Source organism: Phyllostomus hastatus, unplaced genomic scaffold, assembly GCF_019186645.2.
Source record: "Phyllostomus hastatus isolate PE091 unplaced genomic scaffold, TTU_PhHast_1.1 phas_contig_64, whole genome shotgun sequence".
In the NCBI taxonomy this organism is placed as follows: Eukaryota; Metazoa; Chordata; class Mammalia; order Chiroptera; family Phyllostomidae; genus Phyllostomus; species Phyllostomus hastatus.
In genome coordinates, this window is record NW_025333928.1 from 572,406 (window position 1) to 589,912 (window position 17,507).

Sequence of the window (17,507 nt, forward strand, 5' to 3'; positions counted from 1 at the left end):
AGGTGGAGCTCAGGACCTAAGGAAGTCTGTGCCCAAGCAGCAATGTATATGTAAGTGCCTCCATGCTCTACCCAAACCAGAATTTCCAGTTGGCCAGGGCAAGATATAGGCTCTGAGACCTGAGGGTTGTATGCATTCATCTCACCTTTACAAACTCAGAACTCAAGCTTCCAGAGCCTCAGAAACCAGAAAATAGGCTCTAAAGAATATATTTGCTCTGATGGGAACCACCCAAAGCAGGAGATATGGGAAATGCACCCCAAAACTCCCTTGAGGAAGGAGGATGATTTTTCAGACCAGCTTAACTATAAGGTCAGTTAGAGGGTGGATATTGGAGTAAGAGCATAGCTACTTACTAGCACTAAGATATCTGGGTTTTTGCTTCCTTGTCTGTAACTTTGCTTACCTGTAATGGTAGAGATAACTCACAGGTGTTGTTCTGAGGATTAACCAACAAGACGCAGGTAACGCTTAGCAAAAATACTTGACATAGTAAGTGCTCAATAAATGTTGGTGTTATCTTTCTGTCAGTACTATCATCTTCCTCCTCCTCATCATCATTATCATCATCATCATCCTTTTGGTTGCTCAAGTCAAAAACCTTGATTCCTCTCTTTTACTTACATTCCACATTCAATCTATCAATAAATCCAGTCAGCTCCTCCCAAATATCTTTAATCTCTGACTGCTTCTCATTCCCTCCATTGCCACTACCTTAGTTTAAGCCATTTCCATCTCTCACTTGTATTATTGCAGTGGCTTCCAACTTGTCTCCCTGGATCCACTCCCTTTTGACTTTAGGCTACTTTCCATTTAACATGAAGAAAAATCTAGTTAAAAAGTAAGTCAGGTCACATTTCACTCTGCCCCCAACCCTCCAGTACCTTCTACAACCCTCAGGGGAAAGGTCATAGTCTATTCAGTTGCCTTCATGTTCCTACCTCAGGGCATTTGCACTTATTGTTCCTCTGCCTAGAATATATCCACATAGCTTTCTCTTCCACTTCCTTCAGATTACATTAAAATGTCCCTTCTCAGAAAAGCCTCTTTTAGCTCCCCTACTTAAACTCAATTCCCCTGACAATCTGAATCTCTAGCTCTGCTTATTTTTTTCCTATAGCACTTAGCCTCTAATATAGAATACATCCTACTTTATTTTGTTTATTTTATGTGTTCTCCAATGAGAGCAGGGATTTTTATCTGTTAATTGTTAAAACCCAAGAACCTAGAACAGCCCCTGGCACATTGCAGGTCATAATATAACTTTGCTGGTTGGCTGGTTGGATAGATAGATGGATAAACCCCCATTATTGGTAGGTCTTTCCTCTTAGCTGTCAGATCCCAGCATTTGAGCTGTCACAACCTCTTTCTCTCACTTTAGTTTTGGACACTTGGGAGCACTGAGCTATGTGTGGAACCTCTAAAACTCCATCTTTGGATAATCATTCCATGTGTTTCTCTTACCCTGAGCTCATTCCCTTAGAAACTCAGATTTGGAGGCTATGTCAATTGACAATCCTGAGTCAGGCACCACTGAATCTACAAGAAAGGGGAGAGGCCTGCAGGACAGAACAGCTGGCAAAAGGCCAGTGTCAGCAGGTGATGACTGATAGGAGTATTGAAGGCAATAGTGGTGACAAAGCAGGCAGTAACGAGCATTGATCAATCTATGAGGAAGTGAAAGGTCCTACTTTCCATTCATTGATTGGGTGTCTAATAAAAATAATCATTCACTTTCAGTTCCCATTGCAGGAACAGGTATGCTGATTGGCAAGGGGGGGGCATGCCAGCTGTCCCAGGCCTGGCTTTTCTAGGTTTTGTTGAACTTGGACCTTGTCCGCAGCAGTGGAAGTGATTTGCCATTTCTCTCAGTGCTGTAGATGGACAAGGGTGTCTAAAAAAAATAGAGTTCTGTCTGGAAAAGGTGCCTTGGCTCAGCCCACCTGCCTCAGACATCAGGTAGTGACGGGGCCAGATGAGGGACCCACAATGTTATCAGGAGGTAGAAAGGCAAACATGACTGCTTTTTAGTCCTCAGCCTTTAGGTCAGGAATACCTCATCTGCTTCCAGGATCATGTGCCAGTTCCCTGAGGCTGTTTTCAAAGAAGAGCTCCCCTTCCTACCTCCACTCACTGCCCAATAATATGAGAGGTAAAGATATTTAATTTAAAGTTTTAATTAAAGTATAGTTGACATAAAATAGTTTATTAGTTTTAGGTGTACAGCATAAAGATTCTATATTTATATATGTTATGGTATGATCACTAGTCTAGTAACCATTTCTCACTGTACAAATCTTAATCTAGAGTGTGAGATCTCTTTGACCCCCCCTCCAAGAGAAGGTAGGAGAGCATCATAACCTCTACCTATACTCACAATTCCTGCTCATGGCCTTCCTTACTTGAGAGTCCCCTGCCATATTTTATGGAGCTGCAGGGCTGCTGGGGCCAAATTTGGCCTGTTACTTCCATGACTTTCCACCAGATGTTGATCATACTCTCTCATTCTGTCTCCCTGTTGGTCCCCTGTAATTTCTCACCATAGAAATTTCACAATAATAACAGTATTCATTATATATCTATATTATAATATGTAACATTAAATTTTATATTTTATATATTATAATGTATAATATATTTATATGTATATGTTATATTTTATATATTATATATTTGTATATAGTTATACATAATATTAATATGTTAATATATAGTAACAGTGTGTTCTAAGGGTTTAGCAGGCCAAGTGAAGGTTAGAGAGCCAATGATGTGGGTTGAGATCCTGGCTCCATCTCTGCCTGCCACATGGCCTTGGGTGAATAGGTCATTTTGTTGCACGTCAGTTTCCTCATCTATACAATTGAAATATAATACCTTGTAGAGGTACTAAAGGGATTAAATGGATTAATCCATGTAAATCTCTTAAATATAATAAACACTATATAACTAATTGTTAAGTAAACCCTTTGATTGTGACAACTCCATGAGGTGCCACCATTTTCCCCCTTCACTCTGAGGGCATTGGAGCTTAGAAAGATGAAGTTGCCTAAAGCTGCAGAGCTTCCAGCAGTGCTGAAAACTTCTCCCCACAAAAGACCCTAATGCGTGTCTTTCAAAGTGGCCAAATTCGTGAACCATGTGTCACATTTCTGAAAATCACCCAGTATCATGAGAGTATGAAAAAGGCTCAGGAGCTAAGTAGCCAAACCAAGCTTCCTCCTTGGGAGTTGGGAAAGGGAAAGGCTCTAGCAAGTTCTGTTTCACACTGGCTCTTTCAGATAACTCATCCTCAAAGCAATCCGGGAACCTAGCTGAGGAGCTGGGCAAAGCTGTGGAGATGATGGGCAAAGGCAAGAATGGGGTCAGCTTTGGCAAAGTGGACATTACAGTTGAGATGGAACTTCGGAAGGAGTTTGACATCCAGAAGGCCCCAGAGTTGAAGCTGTTTTTTGAGGGGAACAGGTTGGATCCCATCAGCTGTGAAGGTAATGGTGCCTGCATGTCATTCAAGGTAACATTAGCTATGGAAACACATAAACATCAACATTTTAATGGCTTAACAGAATTATGAATTAAATTATTACTATGTAAAGCTCAGTTGGCAGCCAGAGAGTAGAGAAGGTGCACCACACAGTCTTTCAAAGACCCAGGCTCCTTCCAGCATCTGGCTCTCTCTTTCCTTACAGCCTCTTAGCCATCTGCTCTTTCCTCTGTATCTTGTCAGCAACTGGGGCAAGGAGGCAGAAAACCACCACTGGCTATATTCATAGTCTACATTTGGAAGTGGTATCACTTCTATTTTCATTTCATTGACTGAAATTCTGTTATATGATTCCACTCATGAACAAGCTGAGAAGGCCATAAGAAAAAGAAGAGAGATTTTGGTAAGCATGTAAGCTATATCTCTCTATAGCTTGCATCTCATCTGGTGGTTCCTAGGAGCACCAAGAAGTGGGTTAGTGAGTTACATGGCTTATAAAACACCAGAGACTAGAGAGTAAGTTCCTAACTTTACATAAAGTTCCTTACCACCCCAATCTTCTCTCTAGAATAACTTTAGAATAATTTTTGCCCCAGGCCAAAGAAGCACTGCTTTCTAAAAGGTATACTGAGAGATGATGGAACAAGACAGATCTGGTTCACAGTGACTACCAAACTCTTGTTTCTATCATGATACATTTTATTCATTAACTCAGTAATTCACTTATTTAATGCTCTTTTATTGAAAACTCAACATGTGTCAAGACCTATCTTCATGTTGAAAATGCTTGAAGAAGCAAGTAAAATATAACCAGAGACCCTGAAATTAACAACAATCTAACAGTAACCAGAGGGGAGGTGAGAGGGGATAATGGAGGGGAAGGAGGAAAGGGTTTTCAGGAACAACTATAAAGGACACAAGGAGAAAACCAAGGGGGGATGGAAGCAGGGGAGGGAAATGGAATGGCTGGGGTATGGGGGAATGGTGGGGGGTAAATGTAGACAACTGTACTTGAACAACAATAAAATAATTTTAAAAAGAGAAAATGCTTGAAGAATTAGGTGCCTCGGTGTGGCACATGATAGGCTCGAATTTTATTTTATTTTATTTATTTTTAAAATTTTATTTATTTACTTTTAGAGAGAGTATACGGGAGAGAGAGGGAGAGATAAATATCAATGTGTGGTTACCTCTCATGTGCCCCCCCGAGGGTACCTGGCTTGCAACCCAGTCATGTGTGCTGACTAGGAATTGAACCGGCAACCCTTTGCTTCCCAGGCCAATGCTCAATTCACTGTGCTACACCAGCCAGGACATAGGCTCTAATTTTAAAAGATATTAACTATATGAATGCATAAATGTATGCATAATGGGTGAATGGATGGAAAAACACTAATAAGCACAGAAGAACCTAGCACAGCCTGTACTATGCTGGTAGAATGTTACCATTTTTTGTGTGTGGATGGCTGTATCTCAGAAAACTGAGGTTGTCTTTTACAGGGCCTGGTGTTCTGCAATAAGCCTGTTTGAGTATTGTTGCAAAAACCAAGAGACCCAGGGAGTGCTAACAGCTTCAAGGGCTGCTGGATGCCTTGCAGTTCTCAGAATGGACACAAGGGGCCACAAGACACACAGGCCAGAGGAAGGTGCAAGGAAAGCACCAGTCTCAGGACAGGTTACACAAGAGACCTGGTAGTGCTGTGGCACTGGATCTGCTGGCTTGTGGGAGGTGGTGTGTGAGTAGGGAAAAAGAACAGACAAGGAAGAGGGCAGAAGTAGAGTGAGGACAGAGAGAGCTGCTTCCTGTGGATACTGACTGCATGACAACCCTCAACAATGGTGACTAATTGATCACAGGCAAGCAGCTCTTTGTGGGGCAAGAACTGAGAAGTCCCAAGGTACATTGTCAAAGACCTGACTCCACTTAGTGGCAATAATGTGGCAACTTCTACACTGAGCTCCATTATAGTGGAAGCCTGTGCCAGTGACCTCCTCTGCCTTGCAGGAAACTTCATCATCACCTTGCCCTCCTCCCTGATTATGTGGTAGGGTCAGGGTACCTGCCCCTTTTGTGGGGTTCCACAGCATTTGTGATTCCTCCTCAACCTCTCACTTCACAGAATTGTATCTGTTCCTTATTGTCTTGTCTATTTGTCTTGAGCACAAAAGGTCAGGGTCAACGCAGGCAACCCTGGTTTCACATTCTCCTTCTGTGCCTGAGGAACAATCAGTTCTTGTTGAATTTTGATTCCTTGTTTGTCAAACAAGGACAATGAGAGTATCTATCTCCTGAGGTTACTAGGAAGATGGAATAACTTTGCAAGGCACAAGCTGTGCCATGTATCTGAAGCATTTACTGGGTCCCAGGCACTGTTCTTGTCCCTTCTCATGTGTCACAACCACCCAGTATCACAGATGAGGAAACTGAGGTACAGTGAAGTGGAATAGCTTCATGTCTCCATAGAATCCACAACTATTTTCTATACAGGGAAAATAATAAATATTGTTTATTAAATAAATAAATTTAAGCCTTACAGGTCAGACAACCTCTTCCACAACTGCTTAACTGTTGATGCAGTGGGAAAGCAACCCTGCATGAGCAAATGGATCTGGCCATGTGCCAATTAACCTTTATTTATAAAACCAACTGGCAGGCCAGATTTGGCCACGAGCTGCAGCCACCTGAGGCCTGCTGCCTGCTGTGTTACTCTCTAAGTAAGTGGCAGGTAGGGTTATCATTAACCTATTAGTGTCCTGACTAGGGTCAAGACAGTGCTTGGAACACTTAGATGAGGGGTGTCAAACTCATTTTCACTGGGGGCCACATCAGCCTCGTGGTTGCCTTCCAAAAGGGCCAAAATAATTTTAGAACTATATAAATGTAACTACTCCTTAACTGTTAAGGAGTTGAAATTACATTTGGCCTTGGAAGGCAACTTCGAGGCTGATGTAGCCCCCAGTGAAAATGAGTTTGACACCCCTGAAAGAGTCATTTTGGAGTTTGAATGGAATGGAATTGCAAGAGTCTGCTATAGGGAAGCTTGGGGTCAGAAGCCAGCCATATTTTTATTGGGATTACCCATCCCCCTCCTTCCTCAGTATTACCTCAACCAGGGATGAGAGATGCCATTACATCTCTCCAGATATGGTATATATCTTAGAATTTTAGAAGCTAAGATTTGTGTGTGTGTGCTTGGCACCTCCCACAGGATAGCTGAGAAATGGACATCAGGATCTATAACCTTAGCATACATTTGTGTCTCAGCTGAGGTATTGGAGATACAAGGATATGACTGAATTTTCCCAAGGTCACAGAGCTAGCTGGTCTTTTGATTTATATTTTACTATTTATATTTTAGAAAATATATTTTACTGTCAATTTAGAGGGTGAATAATAAAGGTTGGGCTTGTTTCCTTCTGGGTTTGACCCCCAGGTTTGCTAGTGGAGTGGCCATTGGCAAGTTCAATCTCAATTTCCTCATTTACAGAAAGGGGAAAGTAATAATGTTAATATCTAACCCTTAGAGTAGGGTTGTTGTGAGGATATAATATATGTGAAACACTCAGTGCTCAGTGCAGTGCCTCGTCCTTAGTATAGTGCTAAATAGTTTACCTGCTGTCAATGCTCATGCCTTGGGGCTTGGATAAGAAAAGTTGGAGAGGCAACTATGGCCTTCAAGAAATGAGAGCCCAAGATAAGAAGCTTCCATACATTAAACTTGGGAAAGATAAGCCTTGCTGCTGTTCAAAATAAAACTTCTGTGGGATCCATTTAATTGTCTCCTTCTTTCTCCCTCTCTCTCTCTCTCTCTCTCTCTCTCTCTCTCTCTCTCTCTCTCTCTCTCTCTCCTTCTCTCTCCAGGAGTGATTGAATCTGCTGCCCTGGTTGTTTGGTTGAGAAGACAAATTAGCCAGAAAGCATTTTTGTTTACTGACACTCAACAGGTGGTAGAATTTGTGAAAGCCAGGCCCTTGGTCATTATTGGCTTCTTCCAGGTACTGAGTTCAAGAGGTGGGAGGTGGATTTTCAACTGATGAGAAGTCCCATGTCTGGGAGGGGAGTGGGGTAAGGAAAGGTCCTACACTTGGGATAATTCCATACACATTCTTCATTTTCCAATGAGCTGGTTTTCTGGGGGAACTGCTAAAATGAAGAAAGAAAAAAAAGGGAAACTGAATGTGGTAGGACAAGCTAATTAGAATGGAAGACAGGAATGGAATGAAGATATTTAGTTAGTTTTGATAGTATAACTGATGACTTTGGGGTCTGTTTAGAACAGCACCAAATGATAACTTGCAAATTGTTTTTCCTTTTGGAGAATGAATGTCTTGTGTATCTTAACTCATTTTCTGTAACTCTAATGACTCCTTTCCTCCACCCAATGAAGTCAGAATTTTGGCATTAAATTTATATCTGGGGAGAGGATATACCTCTTTCTCTTCCATTCCACTTTTGACAGTGTTTTTTGCCCCAATTTTCTTTCAGGCTAAAGAATTAGGGCTGAAACTATAGCCATATCTTGATTGTATATATAATCAATTGGTATCAGTGGTATGAAACATTCTATGAAATTTAGAATTTCATGGTTCTAAATGAAATGGTTTGAGGTTTTGCTGAGCCACCGTAAAATTTAGCTGACTCAGCAAAACCTCAGAAGTTGTAAAGATAAAGAGACAAATTGGTTACTATTTCTATATCACCCTTCAATGAGCCAAGCATTTTGCCTTCTATCAAAACCTTACCAAACATTGTTCCCCAAATAGGATTTAGAGGAAGAAGTAGCAGAGTTGTTCTATGATGTGATCAAAGACTTCCCAGAGCTAACGTTTGGAGTGATATCAATTAGCAATGCCATTGGGCGTTTCCATGTCACCCTTGACAGTGTTCTGGTGTTCAAAAAGGTAGGTCTTTGATACTATTGCTAGTGAAGTGTTTCTAATTTAAAGTTGGGGACTATGAGTGTATGTCTTGGCTTTGGGTACAAATTCTGGTTCTGCCACTTGTGAGCTAAGTGGCATTGGACAAGATGGCTTTTGCAAAATCAGTTTCCTCCTGTTTTCTGGCCTTTCTAGTCATTCTCTTATAAGCTCATCCTTATTTTTTAACTAGTAAGTGTCATTAAATGTCAATTCTCTGCCTTGTGTTTCCTTCTGTTCCATGCTCCCCCATCCACCTTCTATCAGCAGTTACTATCCAGGCAACCAATGCTTATACATCTCCACCTCCAGCCAGACTTCTCTTATCTCTAGACCTTTGTATCTATCACCAGATGTCTCAACATGCCCAAGTCTTAATCTCCTCTCCAAATCCTTTTCCAGTGATTTTTTTTTCTCTCTGAATGACTGGTACCATCATCTCTCCCATTTCCCATTTGAGCAAATCCAGAACACACAGGCATCATTCTAACACCTCTCTCATCCACCCCTCACAACCACCCCATAACTCCAATCATATTGATTTTAAACTCAAAAGTCCATTGCATTTATCCATTCTTCTTCATTGGTTCATTCCTAGATCAAGTGACCATCATCTCCCACAGTCTAATGCAATATCCACCCAACTGATCTACCACATTCTCTTTTGTCTTCTAATGATCAATCTTTTCAGAATTCAGACCTATTGGTAACTTTCCTCCTTCCCACTGAAAGTCCTTCTATGGTTTCCTGTTATTAATTCTATTATTACAGGATAAAAACCCAAGTTCTTAGTGAGACCCACAGGACCTTCCACAATCTAGCCTCTATTACACACCTCCTTCCTCCCCTTCTCTGGGATCTAAATCTGAGCTATCCAATATGGCAGCTTCTGGTTACCTGTGACTGTTCAAATTAAAATTTAGTTCCTCAATCAAACTAGCTTCATGTGGGTAGTGACTATTCTATTGAGCAGCATAGATTAATAGAGCATTTCTATCATCCCACAAAGTTCTATTGAACAGTGTTACTCTAGACTGTGGCCTGGCTGGAACATGCCTTATTCCTTCCCCACAAAAACCCAAATCCTTACAATAACCATGTTACTTATAGATATGGCTCAGAGAGGTTAGATTACTTGCCCGAGACCACACAGGAGGTAGGTAGAGTGAATACCCAGACCTGCTTGACTTTTAGAGAAGACTGTAAACAAATAATTTTTACAGAGGCCCATGGAAGTCACTGAAAGAATTTAATTTGGAGAATAAAATAAGTTGATTTGTGTTTCTGAATGGGACAGTGCAGAGTCAAGAAATAGATCCAAATATGTATGGAAATGTTGTGCATGCTATTTTAAATCAATAGGAAAAGTATATTTTATTCAATCACTAGTATTGAGAGAATCCGGTAGCCATTGAAAACCAAATACTAAGGCTAAATACATATATTACCCCTTTCACCTCTTAAATTAAATATCATTTAATTAAATATCATTTTTACCTCTGATTTAAAAATATAACAATGTGACATGGGAAGACTAGAGGATGCTAGAGGATAGTTTTCTTTGTAGTCTTTAAGTGGGAAAGGCCCTTTTTAAAACATGACAGAAACTCTAGAAACAAGGAAAAGAAATACTAATACTAATACTAATAAATTTTGAAATACATAAACATTTAAAAGCTCTTCAGAATAAACCTCATGAAAAAAAAAAGCTGTGGAAAACTTGGAAAATGCATTTGAGAAAGAGTTGGTCTATTTTAATGTTTAAGGGTATGGGCACTGGAGTCAGACTGCCTGGGCTGGAATCTAGGCCATACCTCTTACTAGCTTAGAAGCCTTGGGAAAGTCACTTCATTTCTCTGTGCCTTAATTTCCTCATCTGTAAAATGGGAGAAATAATACTGCATGGATTGATAAGATGTTTTAAGGATTCAATGAGTTATTAGGACATATAGCATGTTTCAAGTGGTGGCTCATACATCATGAGCTCTCAATAAGTTTAGTTAGTATTATTAGACTGTTTGTATGACCAGAAATGATTTTGGATTTTATCTGGAGAATAACAAGGTGTGTGAAGTGTTTAAGCAAAAGAATAACATGATCAGATTTGCATTTTAACCACATCATTCTGGCTGAAGTGTGAGGGATACACTGGAGGAAATCAAGGAGAGAAGTTGGAAGACAATTAAGAGACTTTTTCAGGAGTCCAGGAAAGAGGTATGGACTAAGAGAGTGGGATTGGTGGAGATGAAGAGGAGATAAGAGAGAAACTAGGGGATAACTACTTTCTTTTCCCCTACAGACTTTGAACCTGGGCTACAGAGAATTATAACATTCCCTGTGTTGATCCAGATCCTTCTGAGAAGAACTCATCAAGAAGTATTAGACATGTAGAGATTAGGGAAAATGCCTGTGAAAACAGAGAGGGAGATGGGGAGACTCTTAAGACCATGATGTAGACCTGACTGGAAGGGAGAGAGGGAGGGAAGGAGGGAGGGAGGGAGGGAGGGAGGAAGGAAGGAAGGGAGGAAGGGAGGAAGGAAGGAAGGAAGGAAGGAAGGAAGGATGGAAGGAAGGAAGGGGGGGAGGGAGGAAGGGAGGAAAGGAGGCAGAGAAGAAAGAAAGGAAGAAATGGAGAAAGAGTCCTTGACTGCAGTGGAGTTATCAGAAAGTTCATCAAAGTCACTTAGCAGAGAAGTCCTTCATCTCACAGAAATGGGCTTGCCTTAGTATCCCTGACACATGCAGTCATAGGTTAGGAGCAATGTGTGAGAAACCACTCAGAATCAGCACCAATACCTTGATGGATTTCAGAGCAAGACAGCTGGGATGTTGGTCAATTGCTGTGGGTGAATTCTGACCAGCAGAGCTCTCTGGCCACTGAGGTTGAGAATAAATCTACCAAGACATGATCTGCTTGGGGAGGAAAGGCTGGCCAATCTCTCAGAGGAGAAGGGCCTCAAGCCTCTTTCTCCATAGGCTTATATTGAATTTTGTTTGCATAGATATACATAGCAGGTATGCAAAGCTCATCAATCAATGTCAGACAGTAATAATCAAAGAAAGGAAATAAGGTTAACAGATAGCATTTGTAGGATCACAAAGGCCTTTTCTGAGTTAGGGTCTGCTAGACAGAGTGACGCCAATTGGCTATAAAACCTTGGAAAACAAACTCATTTTGTGTTTGGACCCTTAACATTTAAATTGAGGGCATTCTTAACAGCAGGTTTCACAGGATTTTATGCATTCTTTCTCAGACCTGATCACCCACACCCCCCTTGCTGGAAACTGCCGTTTCTGGCACAGGGCTGTACACCCCTTTGGCATTGTTTCAGGCCTGAATCATGTGGGAGAAGCAAGGAAGCCAAGAGATTAGGAGACTTTTTACAGATATAATGAGGACTCAGGCTATGGCAAAGCCAAGGGGTGAGGATCTTTTGTCCCTCCTCCATAATCTCCTAAATCATTCCCTGATGGGCCCCTTCACCACTGCGCCTGTCTTAGATTCCTCCTCCCTTGAAGAATCTTACCCATAATTGACTCTCCAGCCATCTCCCAGGGGCCAAGCAGGATGAAGTAAAGGGAGCAGAGGCTGTGCCCCTGCTGGGAGGATGTTTTGTCTCGTTAGTGGTTTATGGTCCCAAGGTCCCCTAGCCTTAGGGCCTTTTTGCCTATTAGCAAGGTTACAGCTCCTGAAACCAGGCAGGATGGTTCCCAACATATTACACTCCCCAACTTCGTAGATCAGAGATTTTCATGGCTGCCACATACCCATGGACTCACAGGCAAATCTGCCCAGCTGTACATAATTATGAAGTACCTAAATTATGGATTACATTGCTACCACAGTATTTTCTTTTTATCCAATATTTGTTATTTATATCTAGTGCCTGCATCATGGAACATACTACCCTCCAATGTTTTTCTTCTTTTGTTCAAGGGAAAAATTGTGAGCCGCCAAGAGCTTATTAATGACAGTACCAACAAACATGTCCTCAACCAAGTCATAAAACAGCACCTCACAGGTTTTGTTATTGAATACAACACTGAGGTCAGTGAGCAAAATCTCCCCCCAGGAGAAGGGTAGCTGGGGCAGCTGTGTGGGTGGGATGATCTGTTTTTCCTTTTGTTTCAGAATAAGGATCTGATTTATGAACTGCACATCCTGAATCACATGCTGCTTTTTGCCTCCAAAAGCTCCAAGTCATTTGGTATGATAATGCAGCATTATAAGTTGGCATCTGAGGAATTCCAAAATAAGGTTAGTGAGGCATCATTTCTCTTTGGGGATCCTACCTTGAAAACCCTCACCCCATCTGCCTGTCTTTCTGATTATAAATTAAGCCAGGAATAATTTCATATTCATTTGCATACTAGTTTACTGATTTACATATCAATGCTATGTATTATTAACTATTTACATTTAAATCAGCCTCCTCCATTCCTATCTAGTGTTTCCTCTTCTCTTGCCAATCCTATGCTCCTTCTTCTCTCATCTTTGATAAGTCTACTACAGGAATATAATGGTGTGGCTGCTTTTTTGGTGGACCATGCTCCAGTAAGAGTGCAAGCTGCTATGTGGGTAGCATTTGACCTGGAGATGAGGGGGAGGCCAGGCCAGTCCTGCCTAATGTCAGAGGGTATGAAAGGCCTCGAAGTGCAAAACAGCAAAGACTGGTGACTAATTAAATTTCTAGGTTTACACAGTCTTTACACAGCATTACACAGTCTTAGGTTCAAATTCTCTTCTTAGAAGTGGTTTTTTTCTTAGGTAAGTTTCTTAACCTCTCAGCCTCAGTCACCTCACGTGTAAAATGAAGGTCTGTGGTAAGAATAAGTGGTGTTTTATGTAAAGCAATGAGCAATGTATAATAAACAGTGCTTATTATCATTGTGATTATTATCATCATTAGAAATGATGATACCTATATCATCAGATACCTACAGAAATACCTATATTTCTGTAGTCACCACCACCTGGACTATGAGGGCTATTTACCTCATTTTTCTCTTTATTTTTATAAGAAGTATAGTAATAGTAAGTTTTTTTCTTTTGAAGAAAATGACCAAAAGGTAGAGAAACAATGAGAAAAACTTGTAACCCAAAATAAACATGGAATAAAGCCTCTAGGTCACAAATATATTTAATTATTCATGCTCATTCCACAATATTCCCCAGGAATAATATTCTAATTACAGCAATACAACTTATATGTATAGTTCCTAGTTTATTTTATTTTAAACTTTAAGATTTTGGTATAATTAAATTAATCACAATTCAATTGTTTTCCTTCCAAATGTATTAATTTGTTTACTCATTTGTTGCTTGACTTCTGCTCTAGAACATAAGCTCTGTGAGGGTGAGGATTTTGTCTGCCTTGGGCAGCAGCATAGCTTCACACTTAGCAAAATGCCTGGTCGGCTCTCAATGAATATTTGTGAAATGAATAAGTGGTCATGAATTTCCTTGATAGATGAATAATTTAGAATCATAATGAGTGAATGTGTATAGGGCATTTTCTACCTCCCTGTCACTGAAATCAGGCTTTATATACATAGTCCTGTTCAATTTTCATAGCAACCCTGTAATGTAGGAGCTATCATCATTTTGCAGATAAGAAAACTGAGGCACAGAGAGGGGAAGTTACTGTTTTGCCCATGGTACTGGAATGAAAGCTCAGGACCTCTTGACTTCCTGCAGTATGTGGATGGTGATGCCAGGCTAGCTGGTGGCTGTCTGTGCACTAGAGTGGAGGACTGCACCTGCCTCATTAAAGGGAGCTGTTATTAAGTCTTTCAGTGTCACTACCCTGTTGTTTGTACTACAATAGTGCCCTCATCCAGTTTCCCAACATTTTCTCTCCCTCTGTAAGGGATTCCTTACCCAACTTCAATTTTTTAACTTGTCAATGACCTCCAATCCAAAAAACAAACAAACAAACAAAACCCACAGGTTTCATTTGATTTGACAGATCCTGTTCATCTTTGTGGATTCAGATGAACCCAGAAATGGACGTGTCTTTGAATACTTCCGGATCACAGAGGTCAATATCCCATCTGTCCAAATCCTAAACTTAAGCTCTGATGCAAGGTACAAAATGCCTTTTGAGAACATAACCTTCCAAAACCTCAAGAAATTTGGCCACAGCTTCCTAACTAGAAGTGCCAAGGTAAGTTTGTTCTTGAAAAAGGTTTATCACAACCTTGATGTCACTTCTTTTTCATAATTCTGCTGGCTTTGGTCATCTGAATAAGGTGAAGAATAAGGGTCAACCACAAGGTTCAATGTGGGAAAATATTCCCACATCTTCACCTCTAATCTATTCAACTTTTGATCTTTCCTAACCATGTAATTCCACTATTAATTCTTTATTCCTAAAGTAAAGGCATTTTCTTTGCAGAAATTTCCAATTGAAATGCAGACACTCCTGGGGCTAATACATTCTTTTCAGACTCTAATGTGAGTGAAAGATTTAATTGGCCTAAGGGTAGATGCTTCCTTTGGGTGCAGGGATGGGGTGGAATATATTAAGCAATCAGGATTCAACCTCAAAGGCTTCAGGGACCTTTTGTTTGGAGGTTGGGGGTCTATTCTGTTATGAGGGAAGAGAGGCTGCAAAAGGATGGCTGAATCACCTACTGCAACTTCCCCTATTGTTTATTTAGCACTTACTATATTCTCAATCATCCTGCTGAATTAAGTGACCATACTTTTTATTTTCTAAATGCGGGCACTTTTCAGATTATTGGGGACATTCTTTAAAGGTATTCTGGAACAATAAGAATAATTTGGGACTCTCCAGTCAAGCCAGAATGTATGATGACATTTTCTTTGAGGGTCTCTGTTCATGGCCTTCTGTCCATATTCCCACAGATAGTACTTTCCCTGCAGACTTCTCAAGTGAAAGCTGTAATTTCTTTTATGCACATTATTCCCCACCAATTGGTGAGATCAGTGTCCTCCATGCTACTTCCAAGCCATTTCTCATCCCTTACCTTCGAGAATACCCCACTCCCCCAGATCTTTTGGATCCCATGCTTTGGATTTCACCTGCTCCTGCCTCCCATTACAATTCGCTGATCATCTACCTTTCACTCTCTGAGGACTTAAACACCTCATTACAGATTGCCCTCCACCCCTGCTATGCCAGCATTTTCAGGGATATCAATATCCAAAACCCTAGTCTCTCTTCTCTCATAATTGTTGTGTCAATGCCACGGCCATCTGTTTATGGCCACACCCTAGAGATGGCAACCCTTCTGAAAGCCTGGTTCAAGCTTCCCATTCACTTAGTTCCTTTCTCTAGTACCCACTTTGCTATAATCTCTTTTTTCATGGTCTCCAATCTCCTGATCCCATTTCACAATTTCTCTTTTTTTAACTTTATTTTTATTCTTGACATTATTAAAGATGTCCCCACTCCTTCCCCTCTCTTTGGTTACCTCCACATAGCCCCCAATCCCCTTTCCTCTGGCCATCACCACACTGTTATCTGCATCTATGCATATATGTTCTTTGGGTAATCCCTTCACCTTTCATGTAGTCTCCCCTAACCCCCTTCTCTGACAACTGGCAGTCTGTTCTATGTATCCATGTCTCTGTTTCTATTTTGTTCATTAGTTTATTTTATTAGATTTCACATGTTAAGGAGATACACATGCTACTAGTCTTTCTCTAACCAGTTTATTTCCCTTAGCATAATAACCTCTGAGTCCATTCATACTGTTGTAAAAGGTATGCTTTCTTTTGTTTTTACAGCTATGAAGTATTCCATTATGTAAATGTACTACAGTTTTTTTATTTACTCTTCTACTGCTGGGCACTTGGGCTGCTTCCAAATCTTGGCTATTGTAAAGAACATAAGGATGCATATATTCTTTCAAATTAGTGTTTTGAGATTCTTAATATATAATCCCAGGAGTGGGGTTACTGGGTGAAAAAGTAGTTCCATTTTTAATTTTATGAGGAAACTTCACACTGTTTTCCACAATGACTATACCAGTCTGCATTCCAACCAACAACAGTGCACTAAGATACTGTCTTCTCCACATCCTTGCTAGCACTTGTTGATTGTTGATTTATTGATGGTAGCCATTCTGGCAGTCTTGTGATATCTCATTGTGGTTTTAATTAGCATTTCCTGATGATTGATGACATTGAGCATTTCTTCATATGCCTATTGGCCATCTGTATGTCCTCTTTGGAGAAGTTTCTATTCAGGTCTTTTGTACATTTTTAAATTGGATTGTTTGTCTTCCTGGTGTTGAGTTGTATACGATTTTTACATATTTTAGAAATTAACCCCTTATCAGATGTGTCATTGGCAAATATGTTCTCCCATAGTGGGTTCCCTTTTCATTTTGTTGATGCTTTATTTTGCTGTGCAAAGTGTTTTTAGTTTGATGTAGTTCCATTTGTTTATTCTTTCTTTTGTTTCCCTTGCACCAGGATATATATTGGCAAAAAATATTGCAACAAGACTTGTCTGAGATTTTACTGCCTATGTTTTCTTCTAGAATTTTTATGGTTTTGTAACTTACACTGAAATATTTTATTCTTTTTTCTTGTTCTTCATCTACAGTTATCTCCATTTTCACCTCACTATGTCCAACAGCCCCACCTCCAACCCTCGAATCTACCCCTTTTGGCTTTGTCCATGTGTCCTTTATACATGTTCCTTGATGACCCTTCACCTATTATTCTCCATTATCCCTCATCCCCCTCCTCTCTGGTTACTGTCAGTTTGTTCTTTATTTCAATGTCTCTAGTTGTATTTTGCTTGCTTGTTTGTTTTGTTATGTTCCACTTATAGGTGAGATCATATGGTATTTGTCTTTTACCACCTGACTTATTTTACTTAGCATAATGCTCTCAAGTTCCATCCATGCTGTCATGAAGGGCAAGAACTCCTTTCTTTATGGTTCACAGCAGCACAATTTACAATAGCCAAGTGCTGGAAGCAACCTAAGTGCCCACCAGTAAATAATTGTTTCAAAAAACTGTAGTACATTTACACAATGAAATTTTTTATCCTTTTTGAGTTTATTCTTGTGTATCTTGTAATTCAATGTCTAGTTTCATTTATTTATTTTTTTTGGTATGTACCTGTCC

At 40.3% G+C, this 17,507-nt stretch overlaps 1 protein-coding gene across 1 annotated transcript in view; it reads left to right on the forward strand.

The window, feature by feature from the left end:
- PDILT (protein disulfide isomerase like, testis expressed) overlaps positions 1 to 17,507 on the forward strand; it is a 57,308-nt gene that overhangs the window by 7,723 nt on the left and 32,078 nt on the right. Inside the window, exons 2-7 of the mRNA XM_045849303.1 lie at positions 3,279 to 3,485; positions 7,344 to 7,477; positions 8,246 to 8,383; positions 12,336 to 12,446; positions 12,531 to 12,656; positions 14,368 to 14,565. Coding sequence (XP_045705259.1) covers positions 3,279 to 3,485; positions 7,344 to 7,477; positions 8,246 to 8,383; positions 12,336 to 12,446; positions 12,531 to 12,656; positions 14,368 to 14,565 — 914 coding nt within the window. The remainder of the gene's footprint in view (positions 1 to 3,278; positions 3,486 to 7,343; positions 7,478 to 8,245; positions 8,384 to 12,335; positions 12,447 to 12,530; positions 12,657 to 14,367; positions 14,566 to 17,507) is intronic.